The sequence below is a fragment of the Chrysochloris asiatica genome, unplaced genomic scaffold, assembly GCF_000296735.1.
Source record: "Chrysochloris asiatica unplaced genomic scaffold, ChrAsi1.0 scaffold00116, whole genome shotgun sequence".
Taxonomy (NCBI): Eukaryota; Metazoa; Chordata; class Mammalia; order Afrosoricida; family Chrysochloridae; genus Chrysochloris; species Chrysochloris asiatica.
In genome coordinates this window covers 2,333,250-2,353,646 of record NW_006408634.1, presented here as the reverse complement: position 1 = coordinate 2,353,646, position 20,397 = coordinate 2,333,250, and the positions used below count along the sequence as shown (strand labels likewise).

The window sequence follows — 20,397 nt, the reverse complement described above, 5'->3', positions numbered from 1 at the left end:
GTGTTTCGTTCTGCTGTGCATAAAGTCGCTATGGGTCAGTACTGACTCGATGGCACCTAACAACAACAACTAACCTTGTGGAACCACTCATGGGAGCAGCAATAAAGAAATGAAAGGACATTGCATCAGGCAAATCTGCCCACACAAAACCTCAAAGTGTTCAAGAACAAAGATGTCAATTTGAGGACTAAGATGCACCTCCCCGTCACCATGGTATTTTCACATGCATGGGAAAGTTGGGCGGTGAATAAGGAAGACCATAGAAGAAACGGTGCCTTTGAGTTATGGTATTGGAGAAGGGTACTGAAATTACCATGCACTGTCAGAAGAATAAACCGATCTGTGTTGAAGAAGTACCTCCAGAATGCTCCTTAGAAGGCAGGATGGTGAGACTTCCTTCTCTCACACTTTGGACATATTATTAGGAGAGACCAGTCCCTGGAGAAGGACATCATGCTTGGTGAAGTGGAGGGTCAGAGAAAAAGAGGAAGACCCCCAACAAGATGGACTGACACAGTGGCAGCACCAAGGGTCTCAAGCATAATAGTTGTGAGGATGCTATAGGGTCACTATGAGTCAGAACTGACTTGATGGCATCTAACAACAAACTTTCTCCATAGGAGGCAGCTGAAGCTTTGTGTTCCTGCAAACATTTACAGTCTGGAAAGCCTATGAAGCAGTTCTACTTTGTCCTGTGGACTTGGAACTCACTCAACGGCAGTGGTGATACCCAATAGAATGGTTAAAGCGTTCAGCTGTTGGAGGTTAAAAGTCAGCTGCTGGAACCCACACCAAGTTGTAGCAGCCCGCTTTCATAAAGATTCCAACCATGGAAACCCTATGGGGAAGTTGTCCTCTGTTCTGTCAGGCTCACTATACATCAGAACTCAGTCCAAGGGCAGTGGGCTAATTTTGTTTTGTTTCTGGTATATGTCAGACAGGACTCCCTGGGCATTGAAATTTGTTAATGTGTTCAGCTGCTATTGTAGAAGTTGGAGGTTCCCAGAGGCACCTCAGACGCAAGGTCTAGAGATCTGTTTCTGAGAAGTCAGCCGTTGGGAACTCCGTGGAGCGCACACTTCTAACACTGACACACACGGGGACTCTGAGTTAGAATTCACTAGGTGGCTGCTAAGGAGCTCTGGTAGCATGGTGGTTACAAGTCAGGCTGCTAACCTCATGGTCAGCAGTTCAAAACTACCAGCAGTTCTGCAGGAGAAAGATGAGGCTTTCTGCTCCCGTCAAGATTTACAGCCTCGGAAACCCTATGCAGGGTCGCTATGGGTCAGAACTGACTCGATGGCACTTAACAACTACAGTAATGTTTTCTTGGTTGTGATCTTTATGGAAATAGATCACTAAGTCTGGGGGTTTTTTTGGGGTTTTTTTTTAGGTATTGCTGGGTAGGTTCAAGGGGTCAACCTTTCAGCTAGTACCCCAACCAAAACCAGTGCCATGAAGTGAATTCTGACTCATAATGACTCTATACAGGGTTTCTGAGACCGTCTCTCTTTATGGGATCAGATTGCCTCATCTTTTTCTCAAGGAGAGAGGCTTTGAACTGCTGGCCTTGTGGCTAACAGCCAAACGTTTAGTCCACGGCCACGGTTAAGGACAATCTGCCCTCCAGACTCATTTACATGACATTTTCTAGTTTGAGTTATCTGATTTTGAAAGTACATGAGTTAAACAACAGAGCACCTCACATTTTGTTAGAAAACTAAAGAGGAAGGGATGGAAACAATGTCAGCTCCCTCATGCTTAAAATCCAATGAACAAATGCCAAGACTAGTATCCATTTGAAGTGGACAGTTTGTGTCCCTACTGCTACACCTTGTGCTGGCTTAGAAGATAAATAGCAATGTCCAGTTCCTGGAACATGGTCATTTTTTATGGGACTTCTGGGTGGGGCTTTGATGACCACCATGCGTTTATTTTAACAGTCTCTGTTATGAGAATGGAAAGTCTTCATGCTGGAATCCCAGCTCCACCCTTGGGCAGCTGGTTGGCTTTAGATAAATGACTGAATCTCTCCAGGTCTGTTTTCCTAGCTGTAAAATAGATAAAATAATACTACCTACTTGGCAGGGCTTTCCTGAGTGATGCAAATTATTTAATCAACTGTTGACCTAAGACAATATTTTGATGTTATTCAAAAGGTTTTCAGCAATGGACTTCAACCATAAGGTTGGCAGTTCAAACCCACTAGCTGCTCCTCAGAAACCCTATACAGGGTCACTATGAGTTGGAACCAACTCGATGTTCTTAACAACAACAATCACTCAGAACTGGACCACAGATTCCTTCTTCCTCGTCTGTCTTAGTCTGGAAGCTCCGCTGAAACCTGGCCCCCCTGGGTCACCCTGCTGGTATTTGAAACACCAGTGGCATAGCTTCCAACATCACAGCAACATGTAAGCCACAACAGCATGACAAACTGACAAGATGAGAGGGACAGGAGGGTCCCTGGAGAAAGGATGTCATGTCTGGCAAAGTGGAGGGTTTGTGAAAAAGAGGAAGACCCCCAACAAGATGGAATGGCATGGTGGCAGCAACAATGGGCTCAAACATAACTGGGAAGATAGGGCAGGACCAGGCAGTGTTTCGTTCTATTATGCATCAGGTCACTGTGAGTCGCGGCTGACTCGACGGCACCTAACAACAATGAGCCTAGGCATCCTGGTGGCACAGTTTAAGCACTGGACTGGCAGCTGAAAAGTCAGTGATTCAAACCCACCAGTCATTCCACATGAGGTCGGTTTGAACTGCAAGGTCAGCAGTTCAAACTTATCAGCAGCTTCTAGGAAACCCTATACAGGGTTGTTATGAGTCAGAACCGACTCGATGCCACTTAGCAACGGCAACAGGAGAAAGATGTGGCAGTGTGCTTCTGTAAAGACTTAACCTTGGAAACCCCTTAAGAATGGCAATGGGGTTACAACCTAAAGATTGACTTGAACCTGCCTTGGAGTTGTCTCCAACTCAGCGACTCTGTATGACAGAGTGGCGCTGTCTCCCTAGGATTTTCTTGACTGTGACCTTGACTGGGCTACGTTGCCAGATCTTTCTCCCAAAGAGCAGCTCGGTGGGTTCGAACTATCCGGCAGTGGTGGTGTACCATGGAGTGGGTTCTGACTCATAGTGACCCTATACACAACATAACGAAACACTGCCTAATTCTGGGCCAACCTCACAATCATTGCTATGTTGATGCTGCCACTTTGCCAATCCATCTTGTTGGGGGTCTTCCTCTTTTTCTCTAACACTCCGCTTTACCAACATGATATCCTTCTCCAAAGACTGGTCCCTCCTGACAATATGTCTGAAGCATGAGAGACAAAGTCTGGCCATCTTGGCCTCCAATGAGCACTCTGGCTGCACTTCTTCCAACACAGATCTGTTGGTTCTTTTGGCAGTCCATGGCACTTTCAATATTCTCCTCCAACACCACAACTCAAATGCATCAATTCTTCTACGGTCTTCCATATTCACTGTCCAGTTTTCATGTGCATATGAGGTTATTAAAAATACCATGGCTTGGGGCAGGTGCACCTTAGTCCTCAAACTAAGTCTGTAGTGGTGGTGGTGGTTATGTGCTGTGGAGTTGGTTCCGACTCATAGTGACCCTGTACAGGGTTTCCGAGGCTGTAAATCTTTACGGAAGCAGAAAGCCTCATCATTCCCCTGCAGAACAGATGGTAGTTTCAAACTGCTGACCTTGCAGTTCCCAGCCCAATTCGTAACCACTACGCTACTGGAGCTCCTTATTGGGGAAGCAGAAAACCTCATCTTCCTCCCAAGGAACAAGTGGTAGATTCAAACTGCTGACCTTAAGGTTAGCAGCCCAGCTCACCATCAACTACACTGCCAGGGCTTCTGTTGGGAGTCGCCTGGGCGGCATCTAATAACAACAAGTGATACCCCCCCACCCCCACCCCAGACTATGGCCCTTAGTTACCTTTCACACCTGGAACTGAACTCACCCCTCATTAGCTCAACTTTCAGCCAAAGGAAATGGTAGGTCCATAAGATGAATAATAAAACATTCTTGAAAAAAATCAACCCTGTGAGACCTACAGGGCAGCATATGCCCGGGGAAACAACTCAGAAGGCAGGAAGGATGGAAAAGAAGGATGACTGGGAACCGGAAACAGGAAGGAACGGAGAGAGTGCTGCTCATCTTGTTGGGACTGCAATTAATGTCGCACAACAAAATGTGTCTGAATTGTTGAATGGAAATGCAACTTGCTCTCAGATTACAACAAAATGGTATACTAACCCAAAGGTTGGGAGTTCGAACCACAGCCAGGGGCTATCTGCTTCCGACAGGTCAAGGCCAGGAAAAACTTATGAGACCACTCTGCAAACATAGGGTGTCTGAGTTGCAACCAACTGAGTGGCAAATAGTTTTTGATTTTACAAATGAGATTAATGAGGATGGGGACAAAATGGGGGATTTGTGTGATATTGCTTCTTTAGGAACAAGCTGTGACATTCGAGATGACTCCCTCTTCTTCCCTGATCTCTGCAGTGTTTGTCAAACATCTCTGAGGTCAACTTGGATGAATATATATTCATTATAACTCAGCTCACAATCTGCACTCACACATCGCCGCCAGGTCCCCCCCACCAAAAGACACACTAAAATTTGTTGTCATCGAGCCAATTCCTTCCTCATGGGGACTGTTATGGATTGACATCTATCCCCCTCAAAAATATGTATTGCAAGTCCCTAAAAGCGCAGTGAGCTGCTAACTCCAAGGTCAGCAATCGGAACCCAGCCGCAGTGTGCTGGAGGGAAACGAGGCAGTCTGCTCTCACAGATTGACAGACTTGAAAACCTTAAGAGCTGCTCTCCTCTGTCCTAGAGTTACCAGGACTCCGAACTGGCTCCCAGGTGTGTGTTTTCTGCCTGGGGTTATAGTCCCACTGGGGAATGGGTTGTCCTGTTACTGAGGCAGTAATCATGTGTTGTAGTTGTTGTTGTTTGGTACCAGTGGAGTCAGTACCGACTGAACCATCGTCGGCACAGCAGAACGAAACACCCCATGGGCCTGCGCTGTCCTCACAATCATTGCTATGTTTGGGTCCACTGTGCCAGCAGCAAGCGTCCTGTCCTTCTCCAGGGGCTGGTCCCTCTTCATAATATGTCTTAAGTATGAGAGATGAAGTTTGGCCATCCTGACTTCCAAGGAGCTCTCTGGCTGCACTTCTTCCAACACAGATCTATTGGTTCTTTTGGCAGCCCACGGCACTTTCAGTATTCTTCTCCAACACCATAACTCAAATGCATCAATTCTTCTACGGTCTTCCACATTCATTGCTCAACTTTCACATGCACATGTGGTGATTGGAAATACCATGGCTTAGGTCAGGTGCACCCTGGCTAAATAACTAAACTAAGGCACCACCCCATGTGTTAGAGTAGAACTACCCCTTAAGGTTTTCGGCAGCTGTAATCTTCGTGGAGTAGTCCTGGGGTGGCGCTGTGGGCTAATGCGTCAGACTGCAAAGTCATTTGAACTGCAAGGTTGGTGGTTCAAGCTCACCAGCTGCTCCTTGGAAACCCTATATAGGGTCGCTATGGGTTGGAATCAACTCAATGGCACTTAACAACAACAATCTTCATGAAATCCTTGTGTGGCTCTCTAGGCTAAGCACTGACCTGCTAGCTTCAAGGTTAGTAGTTCAAACCCACCAGCTGCTCTTCAGAAACCTTATACATGCTCACTATGAGTTGGAACTGACTTGATGACATTTAGCATCAGCAACAATCTTTATGGGAACACTGGTGGTGCTCTAAGTTCATTACTTGATTGCTAAGCAAAAAAGCTGGCAGTTGGAGCCCATCGGTCACTCCATGGGAGAAGGAGGTGGCAGCCTAGGAATCCCTGTGGGGCAGTTCAACTCTGTGAGTGACCTCGAGGGCAGTGGGGCTCATTTTCCTGAGAGCAGATGCCAAGTGTCCCACTCCGTAGGGCTTCTAGGACGTAAATCGACAGGACTTCCTTCTGAGGTACCTCTGGGTGGTCTGGAAGCTTCAACCTTCTGGTTCACGGCTCAGCGCTTGGTCATTGTGCCACTGAAGGGCTCCTCTCCACACGGCAGCTCTTTCCCCTGGCCAGCCCTGCTGAGGCCCCTCACTCTGTCCTTCCCCTGTCCCCCCCCCCCAGCAGGTGTCTGCCCACCTTCCAGTACCTGACAACAGGCTAAGGCTTTGGTTTCAGACATCACACATCTAGTCTTGAGTTTTGTCATTTCCTCAACCTATGAACTGACTTCTTCAACCTATGCTCCAGTTTACAACTCTGAAAACGGAGAATCGGGATTGCTAGTTGTAAGAAACCCCACTAGTGCAAATGTTAAGCTCTCTGCTAAGTGGAAGGTGGATGGTTTGAATCCACTCAGCAACTCTGGAGGAGGAAGACTGGGCAATCTGCTCCCATAGAGATTACAGCCTAGGAAACCCTATAGGTCGGTTCTCCTCTATCACGTGGGATCACTATGGGTAAGAATCCACTCCACCGTATCTAACAACAAAGACAATTACAACAGAGGTTGTCGTAAGGTATGGTAATCCCTAGGTGATAAAACTGGACCAATAAACAACATCATGATAAACAGAGGACAGGTTGATGTTAAGGATTTCTATTTACTTGGATCACAATCAACATCTCTGGATACAGCAGTCACGAAATCCCATGATGCATTGTACTGGGAAAATCTGCTGCAAAAAGATCTCTTGAAGGTGTTCAAAAGCACAGATGCCACCTTAAAGACGAAGGTTCATGTGACCCAAGCCACGATATTTGCGTGTGAAGGTGGGCAATGAATAAGGACTACATCATGGAAGAAGTGATGCATTTGAATTGTGTTGTCCGAGAATTCTGGAAGGGCCATGAAGAACAAACACATCTACCTTACACAGTACAGCCAGAAAGCTCCCTATGATGGCAAGACTTCATCTCTCATACTGTGGACATGTTAATCAGGAATGACCAGTTCCTGGAGAAGGACATCATGCTTGGCAAAGTAGAGGGTCAGTGAAAAGGAGGAAGACCCTCGACAAGATGGCTTCCCACAGTAGCAGCACCAAGGGACACAAAGAGCAATGATTACCCAGATGGTGAAGGACCCGGTGTGTTTTGTCCTACTGGGTTTCTATGAGTTGGAACTGACCCGACGGCACCTAACAACAGATGGTGCACATAGTGAACACAGTCAGCTACTAACTGAAAAGTTGGAGGTTCAAGCCCACCCAGAGGTGCCGAGGAAGAAACACTTGGAAAGTGGCTTTTAAGAGATCACAGGTACTGAGAACCCTGTGGAATACACTTTGGCTCTGACTCACACGGGATCCCCATGAGATGGGGTTGAGTGGACAGCAATTGGCTTTCGGGCGGTTGTGAAGCATTCTCGAGACGCTGACATGTTATCTCCCAAGTACTTAATGTGTCAGGAACCGACCTAGGTACTCTAAGTGAATGAATACTCATTTCATTCTCAATAATAACCCAGTGGTGACAGGAACCCTATCATTACAATGGCTGTTTTACAGATGCGAGACTGAGACACAGAGGTTAGGAAATTGGTCATTAACCTCTGTAGCAAACACTGGAGACCAGGATTTGACCCCAGGCAGATGAGCAACGGAGTCTAAGACATGGTTGTGCTGTGGAGTCGGTTCTGACTCAGAGCGACCCTGCATAGGGTTTCAGAGGCTATAAATCTTTACAGGAGCAGAAAGCCTCATCTTCCTCCTGCCGAATGGCTGGTCATTTCAAACTGCTGACCTTGAGGTTAGCAGCCTGACTTCTAACCACTATGCTGCCAGAGCTCCTTATTTCTGGGGGTCAGGGCATTACTAAAAGGCTCCCCCAGACAGGCTCCTCTCCTGGTGTGCCATTGGTATTTAAAATATCAGCAGGGCCACCCATGGTGGACAGGTTTCAGCGGAGTTTCCAGGCTAGGAAGAACTATAATGCTGGAGAAGAATATGAAAAGTACCAGAAGAATAAACAAATCTATCTTAGAAGTGCAGCCAGAATGCTCCTTAGAAGCCAAGATGGAGAGACTTTGTCTCCATACTTTGGACATGTTCTCAGGAGGGACCAGACCCTGGAGAAGGCCATCATGCTTGGTAAAGTGGAGGGTTAGTAAAAAAGAGGAATACCTTCAATGAGATGGATTGACACAGTGGCAGCAGCAATGGGCTCAAGTGTTTAACAATTATGAGGACTGGGTAGACTTTTGCTCTATTGTGCATTGGGTAGCTGTGAGTCGGAACTGACTTTGTGGTGCTGCAGGATAGCGTGCTGGACCACAAGGTCAGTTTGAACTTCAACATTGGTGGTTCCAAACTTACCAGCTGCTCCTTGGAAACCCTATACAGGGTCGCTATGAGTCAGAATCAACTCGACGGCACATAACAACAGTAACAAGGAAGAAAGACCTGGTGATCATTAGCCAATGTCTATGCAACACACCAGAACACTGTCGGATACAGTGCTGGAGGATGGAGTCCCTGAGTTAGGAGATGGTATATAATCGTCACATCAATGGACTCAGGCATGAGAGTGACCACGAAGGGGCACAGAATCCCACAGTGCTTTGTTCTGTGAACCAGTGATAGGGTAGGCGTGTAGCCCATGAAGGCAAGGAGGGATGTTTTGATTTGATATAAAAGGTCAGGGATTTCCTTACACCCTTGACCATCATTGTTTTTAATTTCTTTTTTCCATTCCCCATGAGAAGGACTTCTAAATGGATTTTGAAGGCCACTTCTTAATGGCTCAAAGGCCTTGAGCAAGTCTGTCCCTTTTTCAAAGCCTCTTTCTTAGATGGAAAGCTCAGGAGCCCTGGTGAAGCTGTAAGATAAGCACTGTACTGCTAGCCACAAGGTGGGCTACTTCACCGGAGAAAGAGGAGAGTCTCTATTCCTCTAAAGAATTACAATCTCTACACAGCATCACCAGGAGGGAGGGTGGTGTTGATGAGCCAGCTGAAAGGTCAGCGCTTGAAGTCCACTCAGAGGTGTTTGGGAAGAAAGGCCTGGCGATCTGATTCTGAAAAGCCACAGCCCGGAAAGCCCTGCTCTCCAAGAGTCGGAATCTACTCACAGAGCAGCTAACAAATTCAGTTTCTTCTTAGCAGGGCTGTTGCGTTTCATACAGTGAGGTCATGCTGGGAAAAAGCCGGTGGAAGCGAGCACAGAGAGACTGTTGTTTAGCACAAATGTGAAACAAGCAGAAAGTGCAAGGGGTGTACCCCCGGACGCCCCGATTCCACCGCGTCCAAGCGGCGCTGTGGCCCTAGTTGCAGGGGTGGGGTGGGGGGGGGCACAGCTGGCTAGGGCTCTCTTCTGGACCCCCCTCAGCCCCAGCCGGGTCAGCACGCAAATAACTAGCCTCAGATCCTGTCCGACTGGTTCTCAGCCCCGTGGGAAGGATTGGGGGGCCTGGGCGGGGCTCGGTGACCCCGGATTGGGAGACCCCAGAGCCCCTTCGGACTGCAGTACGTGCTTCCTGAAGCCACGTGGCTGCAGCCGGGACGTGAGTAGCAGCTCTGTCTTTGGCTGGCTGTCCTTCTTCTCTCCGGACCGGACCGGGACCCCTGCCCACCACTGCCTCCTCACCTTGCAGCCCTCGCCGAGCTGGGTAGGCGCGCTCTCAGTCTCTGGTGTAAGCTGGGTTCCCCTCTCCCGAGGTTCGGAGTCGGCCTCTGCCCCTTAATCCCTGGGTCGCGCCTTCTTCCTTCTTCCTTCGGGCGGGATCTACCTGGCAAAGGAAGTGCCATGGGAACGGGGAGGGGGATCCAGGACACAGCGTCCGGGTCCACAGCGCCAGGGAGCCTACGCCCTAGGGATCCAGGCCCCAGCTCCCTCCCGCAGGAGTCCTGGCTCCCAGCCCCCTCCTCCCTGAGACCCCGGAGTCCGGACCCCCAGCCCCCTCCTCCCTCAGTCCCTGGAGTCTGGAGATCCCCCTCTACCTGCACCAGGAGATGAAGTGTCAGCCCCTCTTGGGGGCCATGGTAGGAGCTCAAGCCAAGAGGAATCACAGCCCAGTTCAGTTTAGTTCAGCCCGGGGCAGGGAGGGTTAAGGCTCAGGCCCCTCCCAGCCTTGCAGAAACCCCCAAAGTTTGCCTGGAGGCATTAAAGGAGACGATCGATAATAGATAACACGGTGGACTAGCAGGGCCCCCTCTGGGCTGAATGTGGAGGCGGGATGTGGTTGGACTGGTGTGCAGGGAGGACACGCAGCGGGGGTGGGGGACTGACAGGACGCGGCCCCCACCCCCCAGCTCAGCCCCTCCTCCTGCCCAGTCTGGAATTTCCTGAAACTGGACTAGTCTGGCTGTTTCGAAGAGTAATTTCTTCCAGATTGCAGCTGGTGGTGGTGGTGGTGGTGGTGGTGGTGGGTGGGAGGAGATGGGGAACGAAACTGAAAAGGCCAGGGGAAGGCTGAACAGGAGGCCACGGAGAGGACTGAGGTGGCTTGAGAGGGAGATCCCTGCCCCCTTTTTTTTGGGGGGGGGGGTCCCCTGAAGCCAATTAGCACCTTATATCACTCTGGGCGCCTGCCTTTAGCAGAGATGAGTTAAGATGTGGGCGGTAGGGTTAGCGTGGTAGGAAGGTTTTCCCCCAGGCCAATTCAGGACTTGAACTGAAGTAGGGAAAAAAGAGGCAGAGACCCAGGAAGGAGGCTGCTGTGATGCGGAGAGGGAGGCTCAGAGAGGAGGCTGCTGTGATGGGGAGAGGGAGGCTCAGAGAGGAAGCTGGCTTGATGGAGTTGAGGAAGATGGAAGTCCAGGGGGGAAGCTAGTGGAATACGGGAGAGGGAAGGTCAGGGAGGAGGCTGGTGTGATGAGGTGCAGAGAGGCAGGAGTCCAGAGAGGAGGCTGGTGGGTTGGAGGAGACCGAGGAGGCTGCCTCAGTGATTCCACTTTAAACTGGAGCTGTGGGCATGGAGACCAGAGAGCCAATTTCAGAGCTAAGCCGGAAGTGGCACTTGTTCTGGATCTGGAAGGGTGTGAGTTTACAGTACAGAGGAAGTACACATGAACACACGGAAGTCTGTCTCTGAGGTGAAGCAGAGGGCACTGGGATGTGGGACTAAGGTCGCGTTTGGAGAGCTTCAGTGAAGGCACAGCTCAAGAATCTTGAACACCATATAGAGCTTAGACTTTGTCCTTGGGGACCCAAGGCAGGGGGTGTTGGGTATCGGTGGCACAAGTCAGACCTAGAAGCTAGAAAGTCCACTCTGTGGTCCATGTGGATATTGGCAGGGCCAAAACTTGAACCCACAACAAAACCTAAGAGGAAGAAGATCACCAAAACTCAGTATCTGTTGCCATCAAGTCCAGTCCAACTCATAGGACCGAGTCGAACTGCCTCGTCCTTAAAGTTTCTAAGACTGTAACCTTTATGGAAAGGAGCTCTGATAGCATAGTGGTTACAAATCGGGCTGCGAACCGCAAGGTCAGCAGTTCGAAACTACCAGCTGCTCCGTGGGAGAAAGATGAAGTTTTCTGCTCCCGTAAAGATTTACAGCCATGGAAACCGTGTACAGGGTTGCTATGGGTCAGAACCGACTTGACGGCACTTAACAACAACCTTTAAGGAAGCTGCCTGTCACATCTTTCTCCCAAGAAGCAGCTGGTGGGTTCGAACCTCCAACCTTTCGATTAGCTGCTGAGTACTTAACCATTGTGTCACGAGGGCTCCTTATTAATAGTTTCCAAATTATAATGATTTTTTATCGAGGTGACGTTCACATACCATAAGATCGAAGTGAACAATTCAGCGGCGTTTAGTGCACCCACCGTGTTGAGCATCCATCATCTTTGTTGAGTTCCAGAACATTTTTTATCACCTCTAGAGGAGACCCCGAACCCATAAAGCAGTCATCCCCCTTTCTCCCCATCCCCCTCAACTTATTCTGCACATTTCATTTCAATGGAATGATATAAAATTAGGTCTTTTGGTGACTGGCTTCTTTCACTTGGTAATGTTTTTGGAGGAATCTCTGGGTCATACAAACAGTGAAGTGTTTGACTCCTGGCTGAAAGGTTGGTGGTTCCAGCCCACTCAGGGGTGCCTAGGAAGACAGGTCTGACAATTTACCTCTGAAAAATCACATGGAACACCCTTCTACTCTGCACACAGGGGGTCGCTAGGAGTTGGGATGGATTCTCCAGCAGCTAACAATAGGCCACTGGTTGTGAGGATGACGTGGAATCTGACAACAATTCATTCTGTCATACATAAGAGTACCATGAGTTGGAGTCAATTTGATACCAGGGGCTCTGGTAGCGTAGTGGTTACAAATCGGGCTGCGAACCTTAAGGTCAGCAGTTTGAAACTACCAGCTGCTCAGTGGGAGAAAGATGAGGCTTTCTGCTCCCGTAAAGATTTACAGCCTCGGAAACCTGTACAGGGTCGCTATAAGTCGGTTCCGACGCCATGGCACATAACCACCACCACCATGTATGCCCTGTAGGATCAGTACTGGATGGCAAACCCCAAGACTGTCAGTTCAAACCCACCAGCTGCTCCTTGGAACCCCTATATAGGGTTGCTATGAGTCGGAATAGACTTACAACGCTTAACAACAACATCTATCTATGTTAAGTCCTGGTGTGGGGCTGTAGGATAAGCAATTGACTGGTAACCATGAGGTTGGCAGTTCAAATCCACCAGTCACTCCTTGGAAACCCTATTCAGGGTTGCTATGTGTCAAAACTGACTCAATGTCACTTAAAAACAGCATCTATCTATCTATATTGTGTGTAAGGTCGGCGGGTCAAGCCCACCAGCTTTTCCTCAGAAACCCTATACAGGGTCACTATGGGTTGGAACCAACTCACCGGCACTTAACAATAACAAAATCTATCTGTCTATCTATCTATCTATCTATCTATCTATCTATCTATCTATCTATCTATCCATCCATCTATCTATCTATCATTCACCTATTATCTATATCTGTTTTCCTGTCTGTCTATCATCTATCAAGGGTTAGATAATAGATAAACATTCAGCTGCTAACCCAAAAGTCAGTAGTTTGAACCTACTAGCTACTTTATGGGAGATGGATATGACAGTCTGCTTCCATAAATATTACAGCCTTGGGAACCCTATGGAGTAGTTGTACTCTGTCCTTTAAGATACTTACCAACAACAACATAGGGTTGCTATGAGTAGGAATTGACTGCAACAGGTTATCTATCTATCCATCTATCATCTATCTATCTACCTACATACCCACTGATCTATCTACCCATCTATCATTTCTGTCTATCGAGCTAGATTTATATCTATCAAGCATTTGCACGAGACTTCTGTGTCTGAAAGGCTCCCTGTTTGATTTGATGCTCTGCTGCCGCCATCTTGAATTCTCAGTCCATTTAAGCAAGGGTTCCTCTCCATTTTCATTCTGCATAAATTTTACAACTTACGTAGCTAGCCCAGTCTGAAGTGCAGAAAGATCAGAGTACCTGGGCTAGATCATTAGAGAACAACAACATTTGAGAGATAAGAAGAGGGAAAGGAAGTTGGACAAGGTCTTGGCCTCAGCCATAGAGAGAAGAGGAGAGAGGTGTGTTCCAGAAGCCAGAGGAAGAGGCACAGTCTCCTTCGCTGCTGTCTCTAAAGCAGTTCACATATGATAACGACATCCATGGGATATAGTAACAACCCAGAGACCACAGGTGCCCTGAATGAGAGCTGACCCAGGGGAGCTAGGAGTGTGGAAGCCAGAATACTGAGCTGGAGGACAGAGAGAACGAAAGGCAGAAAAGTCATCAGCGAGTTCAGGGAGTCAACTGTGAAGAGAAGGCAAGAGAAACAGGGCAGTGCCATCGAGTTGGTACCGACTCGTCGCGACCTTGTGCACAACAGGACGAAACACTGCCTGACCCTGTACCACCTCACAACCATTGCCAGGTTTGAACCCATTGCTGCTGCCACTGTGCCAAACCGTCTCATGGGGGGTCTTCCTCTTCTTCTCTGACCCTCCACTTCACAAACATGATTCCCTTCTCCAAGGACTGGTCCCTCCTGACAATATGTCTGAAGTATGAGAGACGAAGTTTGGCCATCCTGGCCTCCAAGGAGTACTCTGGCTGCATTTTTTCCAACACTGATCTGTTGGTTCTTTTGGCAGCCCATGGCACTTTCAATATTCTCCTCCAACACCATAACTCAAAGGCATCAATTCTTCTATGGTCTTCTTTATTTGCTGTCCAACTTTCACATGCAGAGGAAGCTACTGAAATACCATGGCTTGGGTCAGGTGCACCCTAGTCCTCTTTACTCTTGAATACTTTAAAGAAGTCTGTGTAGCAGATTTGCCAAATGTAATATACATCATTTGATTTCTTGACTGCTGCTTCCATGAGTGTTGACATTTTATCCAAGCAAAATGAACTCTTTAATAACTTCAATCCCTTTTCTATTTATCATGATGTTATTTACTGGTGCAAGCAATTCTATGTGGGATTGATATTATTATGCCCATTTTACAGATGGGGAAATTAAGGCACAGAGGGTTAGGCAACTTAGCTAAGGCATTTGTAAATTGTGTAGATGGGATTTGAATTCAGTCAGAGCAGGAGGGTGAGGCTTACGTGTAGAGGTTCCCCAGGAGCAGAGAAGATGGGATCATTCCTATAGAACTTTATGAGATGATCAAAGTGTTATCTGTGATGCCCAGTGCAGTAGCCACTGGCCACATGCAGCTCCTGAGTACTTGGACTGTGGCTAGTATGACTGAGGAGTTGAAGCTTTTATTTTATTTTATTATTTCTTTTCTTTTGGTGTCGGTAGCTTCTCTCTGTTGGTCTAATTGTTGTAGATGCTGTGTTAATGTGTTAATTTTGCTTCTTTCTTCTTTTTGGATGTGCACATTCATTGCAATAAATTGTTCTCTCAGGATTTTACTTTATTTTAATTCATTTAAATTTAGCAAGCCAAAGGTGGCCAATGGCTGCCGCGTTGGATGCAGCTGATAGAGTACTTAGGCGGAGTTTAGCCTGGGAAAAGGGAAAGGGAATTCTGCCTTTTGGATTGAACAGTGAGAAAGGAGGAGGTGGTATCAGCAGCCAGGGTGAGGTTTTAGGTGAGGCAGGAGCTCCCAGAGGCCCTTACCCTGTGGCCTGGCATTTCTCAGTGAGGTAGAAGTCTGGCGCCCCTGCTGAGGTGGGGAATGAAGTGATGCTTTGGGTCGGCTAGAGTTGGAAGGAAGGGGAAGCCATCTAGGAGTCTGGCCCCTGGAGAACCATGTGTATGGAGCACTTGCTGAATGCCATACCTGTTGTAAGCATTGCTTACATATTAGCTCATCCTCACAACAACCTCGGAGACTTCTCACATACTACCTCAGTTATCCGCAAAAGAGCTGTTCAGGTCCTAACCCCTGGTACTTGTGAATGTGACCTTGTTTGGAAATAGGAGCTGTGAAGAGGGGATCAGCTAAGTTAGCATGAGGTCCGATGGAGTAGGATGAGTCTTCGTCTTACACAGGCTGCTGTCCTGCTACAAAGAGGAGAGAAGCGAGGGGAGAGGCATGGGGCACATTCACCTTCAGAGCCCAGAGGAGGAATCAGTATGGTTGATTTCAAAACTGTTACAGGCTAGAGAGACAGAGAGAGAGAGAGAGACAGAGAGAGAGAGAGACAGAGAGAGACAGAGAGAGAGAGAGAGAGACAGAGAGACAGAGAGAGACAGAGAGAGAGAGAGAGAGAGAGAGAGAGACAGAACTTGTTTTTCCTCTTGTGTTCCACATTACATTGATTGCAATGTACCAAATCCATCTCTGAATTGAAAACCTGAGAGAGTCCTTAACATCCTCTTCCTTTCTTCTCCCTCACAAATAATAGTCAAGTTGACATGGCCTCACAAAACTGTTTCTTGAATGAGTCCCTTCCTCCTCTTCCCATGTCTTCTACCTTACTTTCATAATGCCTACTCATAGGGAAAAAAAAAAAAAAAATTAATGAACAAAACAAAACACCTTTTTAGTGTGAATTGGCTGAAGAATCAGTTTTCCACTCAACAATTCATACACATTTTGTTTCATGTCATTGATTGCAATCCGCACAAAGTAACGACTCATTGCATTTCCTCCCTGAGTTTTCCTGTTTTCCTTCCTTTCTTCTTCCCCTATCCCTTTTGAACTTTGTCCTTGGGCAAAGGCTCCCCTTTTGATCTCCAGTGGTTAATTACTCTAAAGTGTGTGCACCTCCCTAGTATTGTTCACTCATAGACCTGTCTATTAAATGGAGCCACGGGTGTGTGTGATGAAGGGCCATGGTCTCGGGGTCCCACCAATTTCTATCAGACCAGAAAGCCTGGTCTTTTTTTTCTTTTAAATAAAGTGATTTTGATGCTCACAGTGAATTAAAAATTCTCCCATGATTTCCCACTTAGTCTCTTAGCATTGTTTGAGTTGGCTGCAGCCTTTGAAAACAATGCTATACAGCATATGTTTTTATAACAACACTTGGGATACTGAACAACTGCTTCCCAGGAATGGGATGATGGGCAGGCAGCCTGAGTGTGCCCTGGATATGGGATGTGTCGTAGAAAGGGTCAGAAATGCATTCCTCACTCAGATGAAAACGAAACCAATTGTCTGTAGAGGCAATTTCCACTTATGGTGACCACGAGTTATAGAGGGTTAAAAGCTCTGGTAGCGTAGTGGTTACGAATCGGGCTGCGAACCACAAGGTCAGCAGTTCGAAACTACCAGCTGTTCTGCAGCACAAAGATGAGGCTTTCTGCTCCTGTAAAGATTTACAGCCTCGGAAACCCTGTACAGGGTCGCTATGAGTCAGAACCAACTCCGCGGCACAGAACCACCACATAACCACCACCACCACCATGAGTTATAGAAGAAATTTGAGCTCCCTCAAATTTTCAAAACTGTGACTTTTTGGAAGCAGATCATCAGGTCTGCCTTCCGAGGTGCCTCTGTTTAGTAGTTGAGCTTTGAAACATTTGTGCCACCAGGAAGGAAACTCCTCATTCAGATTAAAACAGAAAATTGTTACTCGACCAACCAGTAGGGGTCAAGACCTTCTCTATTGGTTATAATTATTATTATTTCCTGTTTAGAAACAAACTAAAGATCAAGCAAACAAATTGGAAAAGAAACCTGTATGCCTGTCCCAGGTTCAGTATTAAACTATTATTTTACATGACAAACAATATTTCAAAAATGAAACAAAAACTCAGATAACTATTGTTGTTAAGTGCCATTGAGTCGGTTCCGACCCATAACGACCCTGTATAGAGTTTCAGAGGAGCAGGTGGTGAGCTTGAACTGCCCACCTTGCGGTTCAAACCGACATTATAGTCCAGAGCATTAACCCGCAGCGCCACACTTTGGTTTTATGCGAATATGAACACATTCAATGCTCGCACAAACTTTGCACAGTTAAGTCCTAGTCTTGCTTCCAATTGTATTTTAAAAAATTGAGACGTGAAAGTTAATTGGCCCAAAGACATTCATGGTGTTGGAGCTGCAGGTCACATGGGGGCGCCAGACTCCACGTCTGAACCTCAGGAAAGCGGATTCCCACTGGGCACAGGTGTTTCAGGTCTGGGTAAAGGTGAGGTCTAGGCCTTGCTGCGACACTTTACGGAGGTTTCGTTTTCTGTTTGTGCTCGTTTAATTTCCTTCAGAGATCTGCTTCCCAAGCCCACAGTCTGTATCCTTTTCTTCTGTTATATCCTACACTCCAATTTTTCTGTGTTTCAAATGGAACACATTTTCTTTCTCTCTCAGGCAACCACCACTGTTATCTTTCAACGATTGTTATTGTTGTGAAGTGCCCTCAGTTCCTACTCAGCGACCCTGTGTAGGGTTTCCAAGGAGTGGCTGGTGAGTTTGAACCGTTGACCTTGTGGTTCAAAGCTGTATCCAATAGCCCCACACCAGGACTCCTTTTCAACTATTATTGCTGATATTATTATGTATTCATTTTCCTCTGGTAGCGTTGTGTTTACGAATTGGGCTGCTAACCTCAAGGTCGGCAGTTTGAAACTACCAGCTGTTCCATGGGAGAAAGATGAGGTTTTCTGTTCCCATAAAGATTTATAGCCTCGGAAACCCTGTACAGGGTTGCTATGAGTCAGAACCAACTCCATGGTACTTAACAACAACATTTTCCTTTAAATCTTGTTTGTTTGACTCTGACCCCAGGAAGTAGAAGCTGAGTGTATGAACTCTTTATCTAAACAGTAAAGCTGAAAAGCCCAGCATTCATACAGAAGGTTTTGTGAATTATTTTGCCATCTTCAAGAGCACTGGCCAGCCCTTGGTCACCCTCCAGGTCTGGAACTGAAGTCACCCCGTGGCTCAATTTTCAGCCAAGCAATAGATAAGGGGGCACAACAATAGTAGTGAGGTACACACACCCTAGAATGGTTGTCCTTTCAAGATCAAAAGAGCATCTTACCCAAGGACAAAGTTCAGAGGGTTGGATTGAAGGAGAAATGGAAAGCCTAGGGAGGAAGCGGGATACGTGATGTTACGTGGAGGGGATTCTAATCACTGAGATGAAACAAGGTGTATGATGATTTATTGAAAGTAAAAGTCATGATCTGCTCTGTGAATCTCCACCCAATTCACAATAAAAAGTTAAAAATCAAAAACAACACTGGCCAGTGAGCTCAGGATCTGTCCCGGTGAAGACAAGGTTCTGTTTCTGCCAGTAAATCTCGGCGGAGGACCTGGGGTGAGCAGCAAGACAGGTATGGAGGAGGGGAACTGGAAAATGATAACTATCACAACAGAATTGTCTCTTGGGAGATTGGTGGAAATAAGACAGGCAGAGAAGAGGACAGAAAAACAGAGATCGCAAACTCGTTTTTTCGACTTGATCCTCAAACCTACTCAAAGCAGGGGCTAAGGCTTCAGGAAAATGGGATCTCGGAAGATTTCTCTCTGGAGAATATGTACTGTTGTGTCCCTCTACCTTTTGACTAGCTACGCTTTAGCTTTTTCAGCGTATTCTGGGGTGAGTGGTTGGCAAAAGTGGTTAAACGCTTGACTTCTAATTGAAAGGTTAGCAGTTGGTGCCCACCCAGAGGCACCTCGGAAGAAAGTCCTGGTGATTTACTTCCAAATGAGCGCAGTCGTTGTAGTCTTTACGGACGACAGTTCTCCTCAGACACACAGGAGACGTCATGAGTCAGAATTGATTAGATAACAACTATTTTTGGTTTTAGCGTATTTTACTTTGTTGTTGTTAAGTGTCGTTGAGTCGGTCCCAACTCATAGTGACCCTGTATAGGGTTTCCGAGGAGCAACTGGTGAGCTTGAACTGCTGACCTTGCAATTCAAATGGACTTTGCAGCCCAGTTCATTAACCCTAATCACAGCCCTAATCTCAGGCATTTGGTTTGTTTAATGATGTACCCACCTGGGATCTCCCCACCAAGTTGATTGGCATGATGATGGATAATGATAAGAAGCAAATCATGATGTGTTGACACATGAACTGAGGGAGTTGGGGGTGGATGACCATGAAAGGTGCTCTACTTGGTCATCACACTGAGCCTGGGACAGGCCAGCTCTGGATTGGCACCTACTGACTGCTACTTTCACCCATTTCAAGATGGATTAAGATCAGACACACCATAGCCAGGGGTAGGAGAAACCTCATTTCTGTCTGAAATGTTGCCAAGAGCCTAGTGCCCACTCAGTCTCAGCCCTGGGGAACTGAGAGCCAGGTTGCCGAGGAGGGAGGGACTGTTCCCCTTCTTGTGGGATGACTAACATGAGAGGCACATCAGGGGTAGAACGCATTCTCTAAGTATCCACACCCTATGTGCTTGCTTGCCCTAATGAGAGCTGAGGTCTTGTCTGCACAGATAGATGCAGTCAGGGGACACCATGACCACGATCCTAACTTCTCTGCTGTGCCTTGGTGAGATCTGGTGAGGGGGAAGGGGACACTAGTCTAGTGGGCAGTCCTGTGTCACAGGCAGACCTGACCTGACCCGAGGCATCAGCAGGCAGAAGATGTGTTTAGGCATCAGGGACAAATTTCTCACTGGCCATTCTCTTCCAGGGCTGAGTCTGGGTCACGGGATCCGAACACAGGCTGATGAGTCCTTACAGGTTTCTCAGATACTGGTTCTAATGGTGACAAGTCTAGGAGGAGTCTTGGGGCTAAGAACAGAAGGAACTGAGGTTAGAAAAGAATCCTTTAAACTTAATCCTAAAATTTAAAGAGTCAATAAACAAACTTTGATGCATACACACAATGGAATACTATGCTACCTTGAAGAATAACAAGGAAGCTGCAAGCCACCAAATAACATGAATGAACCTTGAGGACATTAAGTTGAGTGAAATTAGTCAGTCACAAAAGGAGAAATACTGCATAGGA

The 20,397-nt window shown here is 47.1% G+C and overlaps 1 protein-coding gene across 1 annotated transcript in view; it reads left to right on the top strand.

The window, feature by feature from the left end:
- The first annotated feature begins 7,935 nt into the window (after positions 1–7,935).
- The window catches only part of LILRA2 (leukocyte immunoglobulin-like receptor, subfamily A (with TM domain), member 2), a 19,795-nt gene continuing 7,333 nt past the window's right edge, over positions 7,936–20,397 (top strand). The window contains 3 exon segments of the mRNA XM_006878425.1: positions 7,936–8,003; positions 9,515–9,656; positions 9,960–10,029. Coding sequence (XP_006878487.1) covers positions 7,936–8,003; positions 9,515–9,656; positions 9,960–10,029 — 280 coding nt within the window.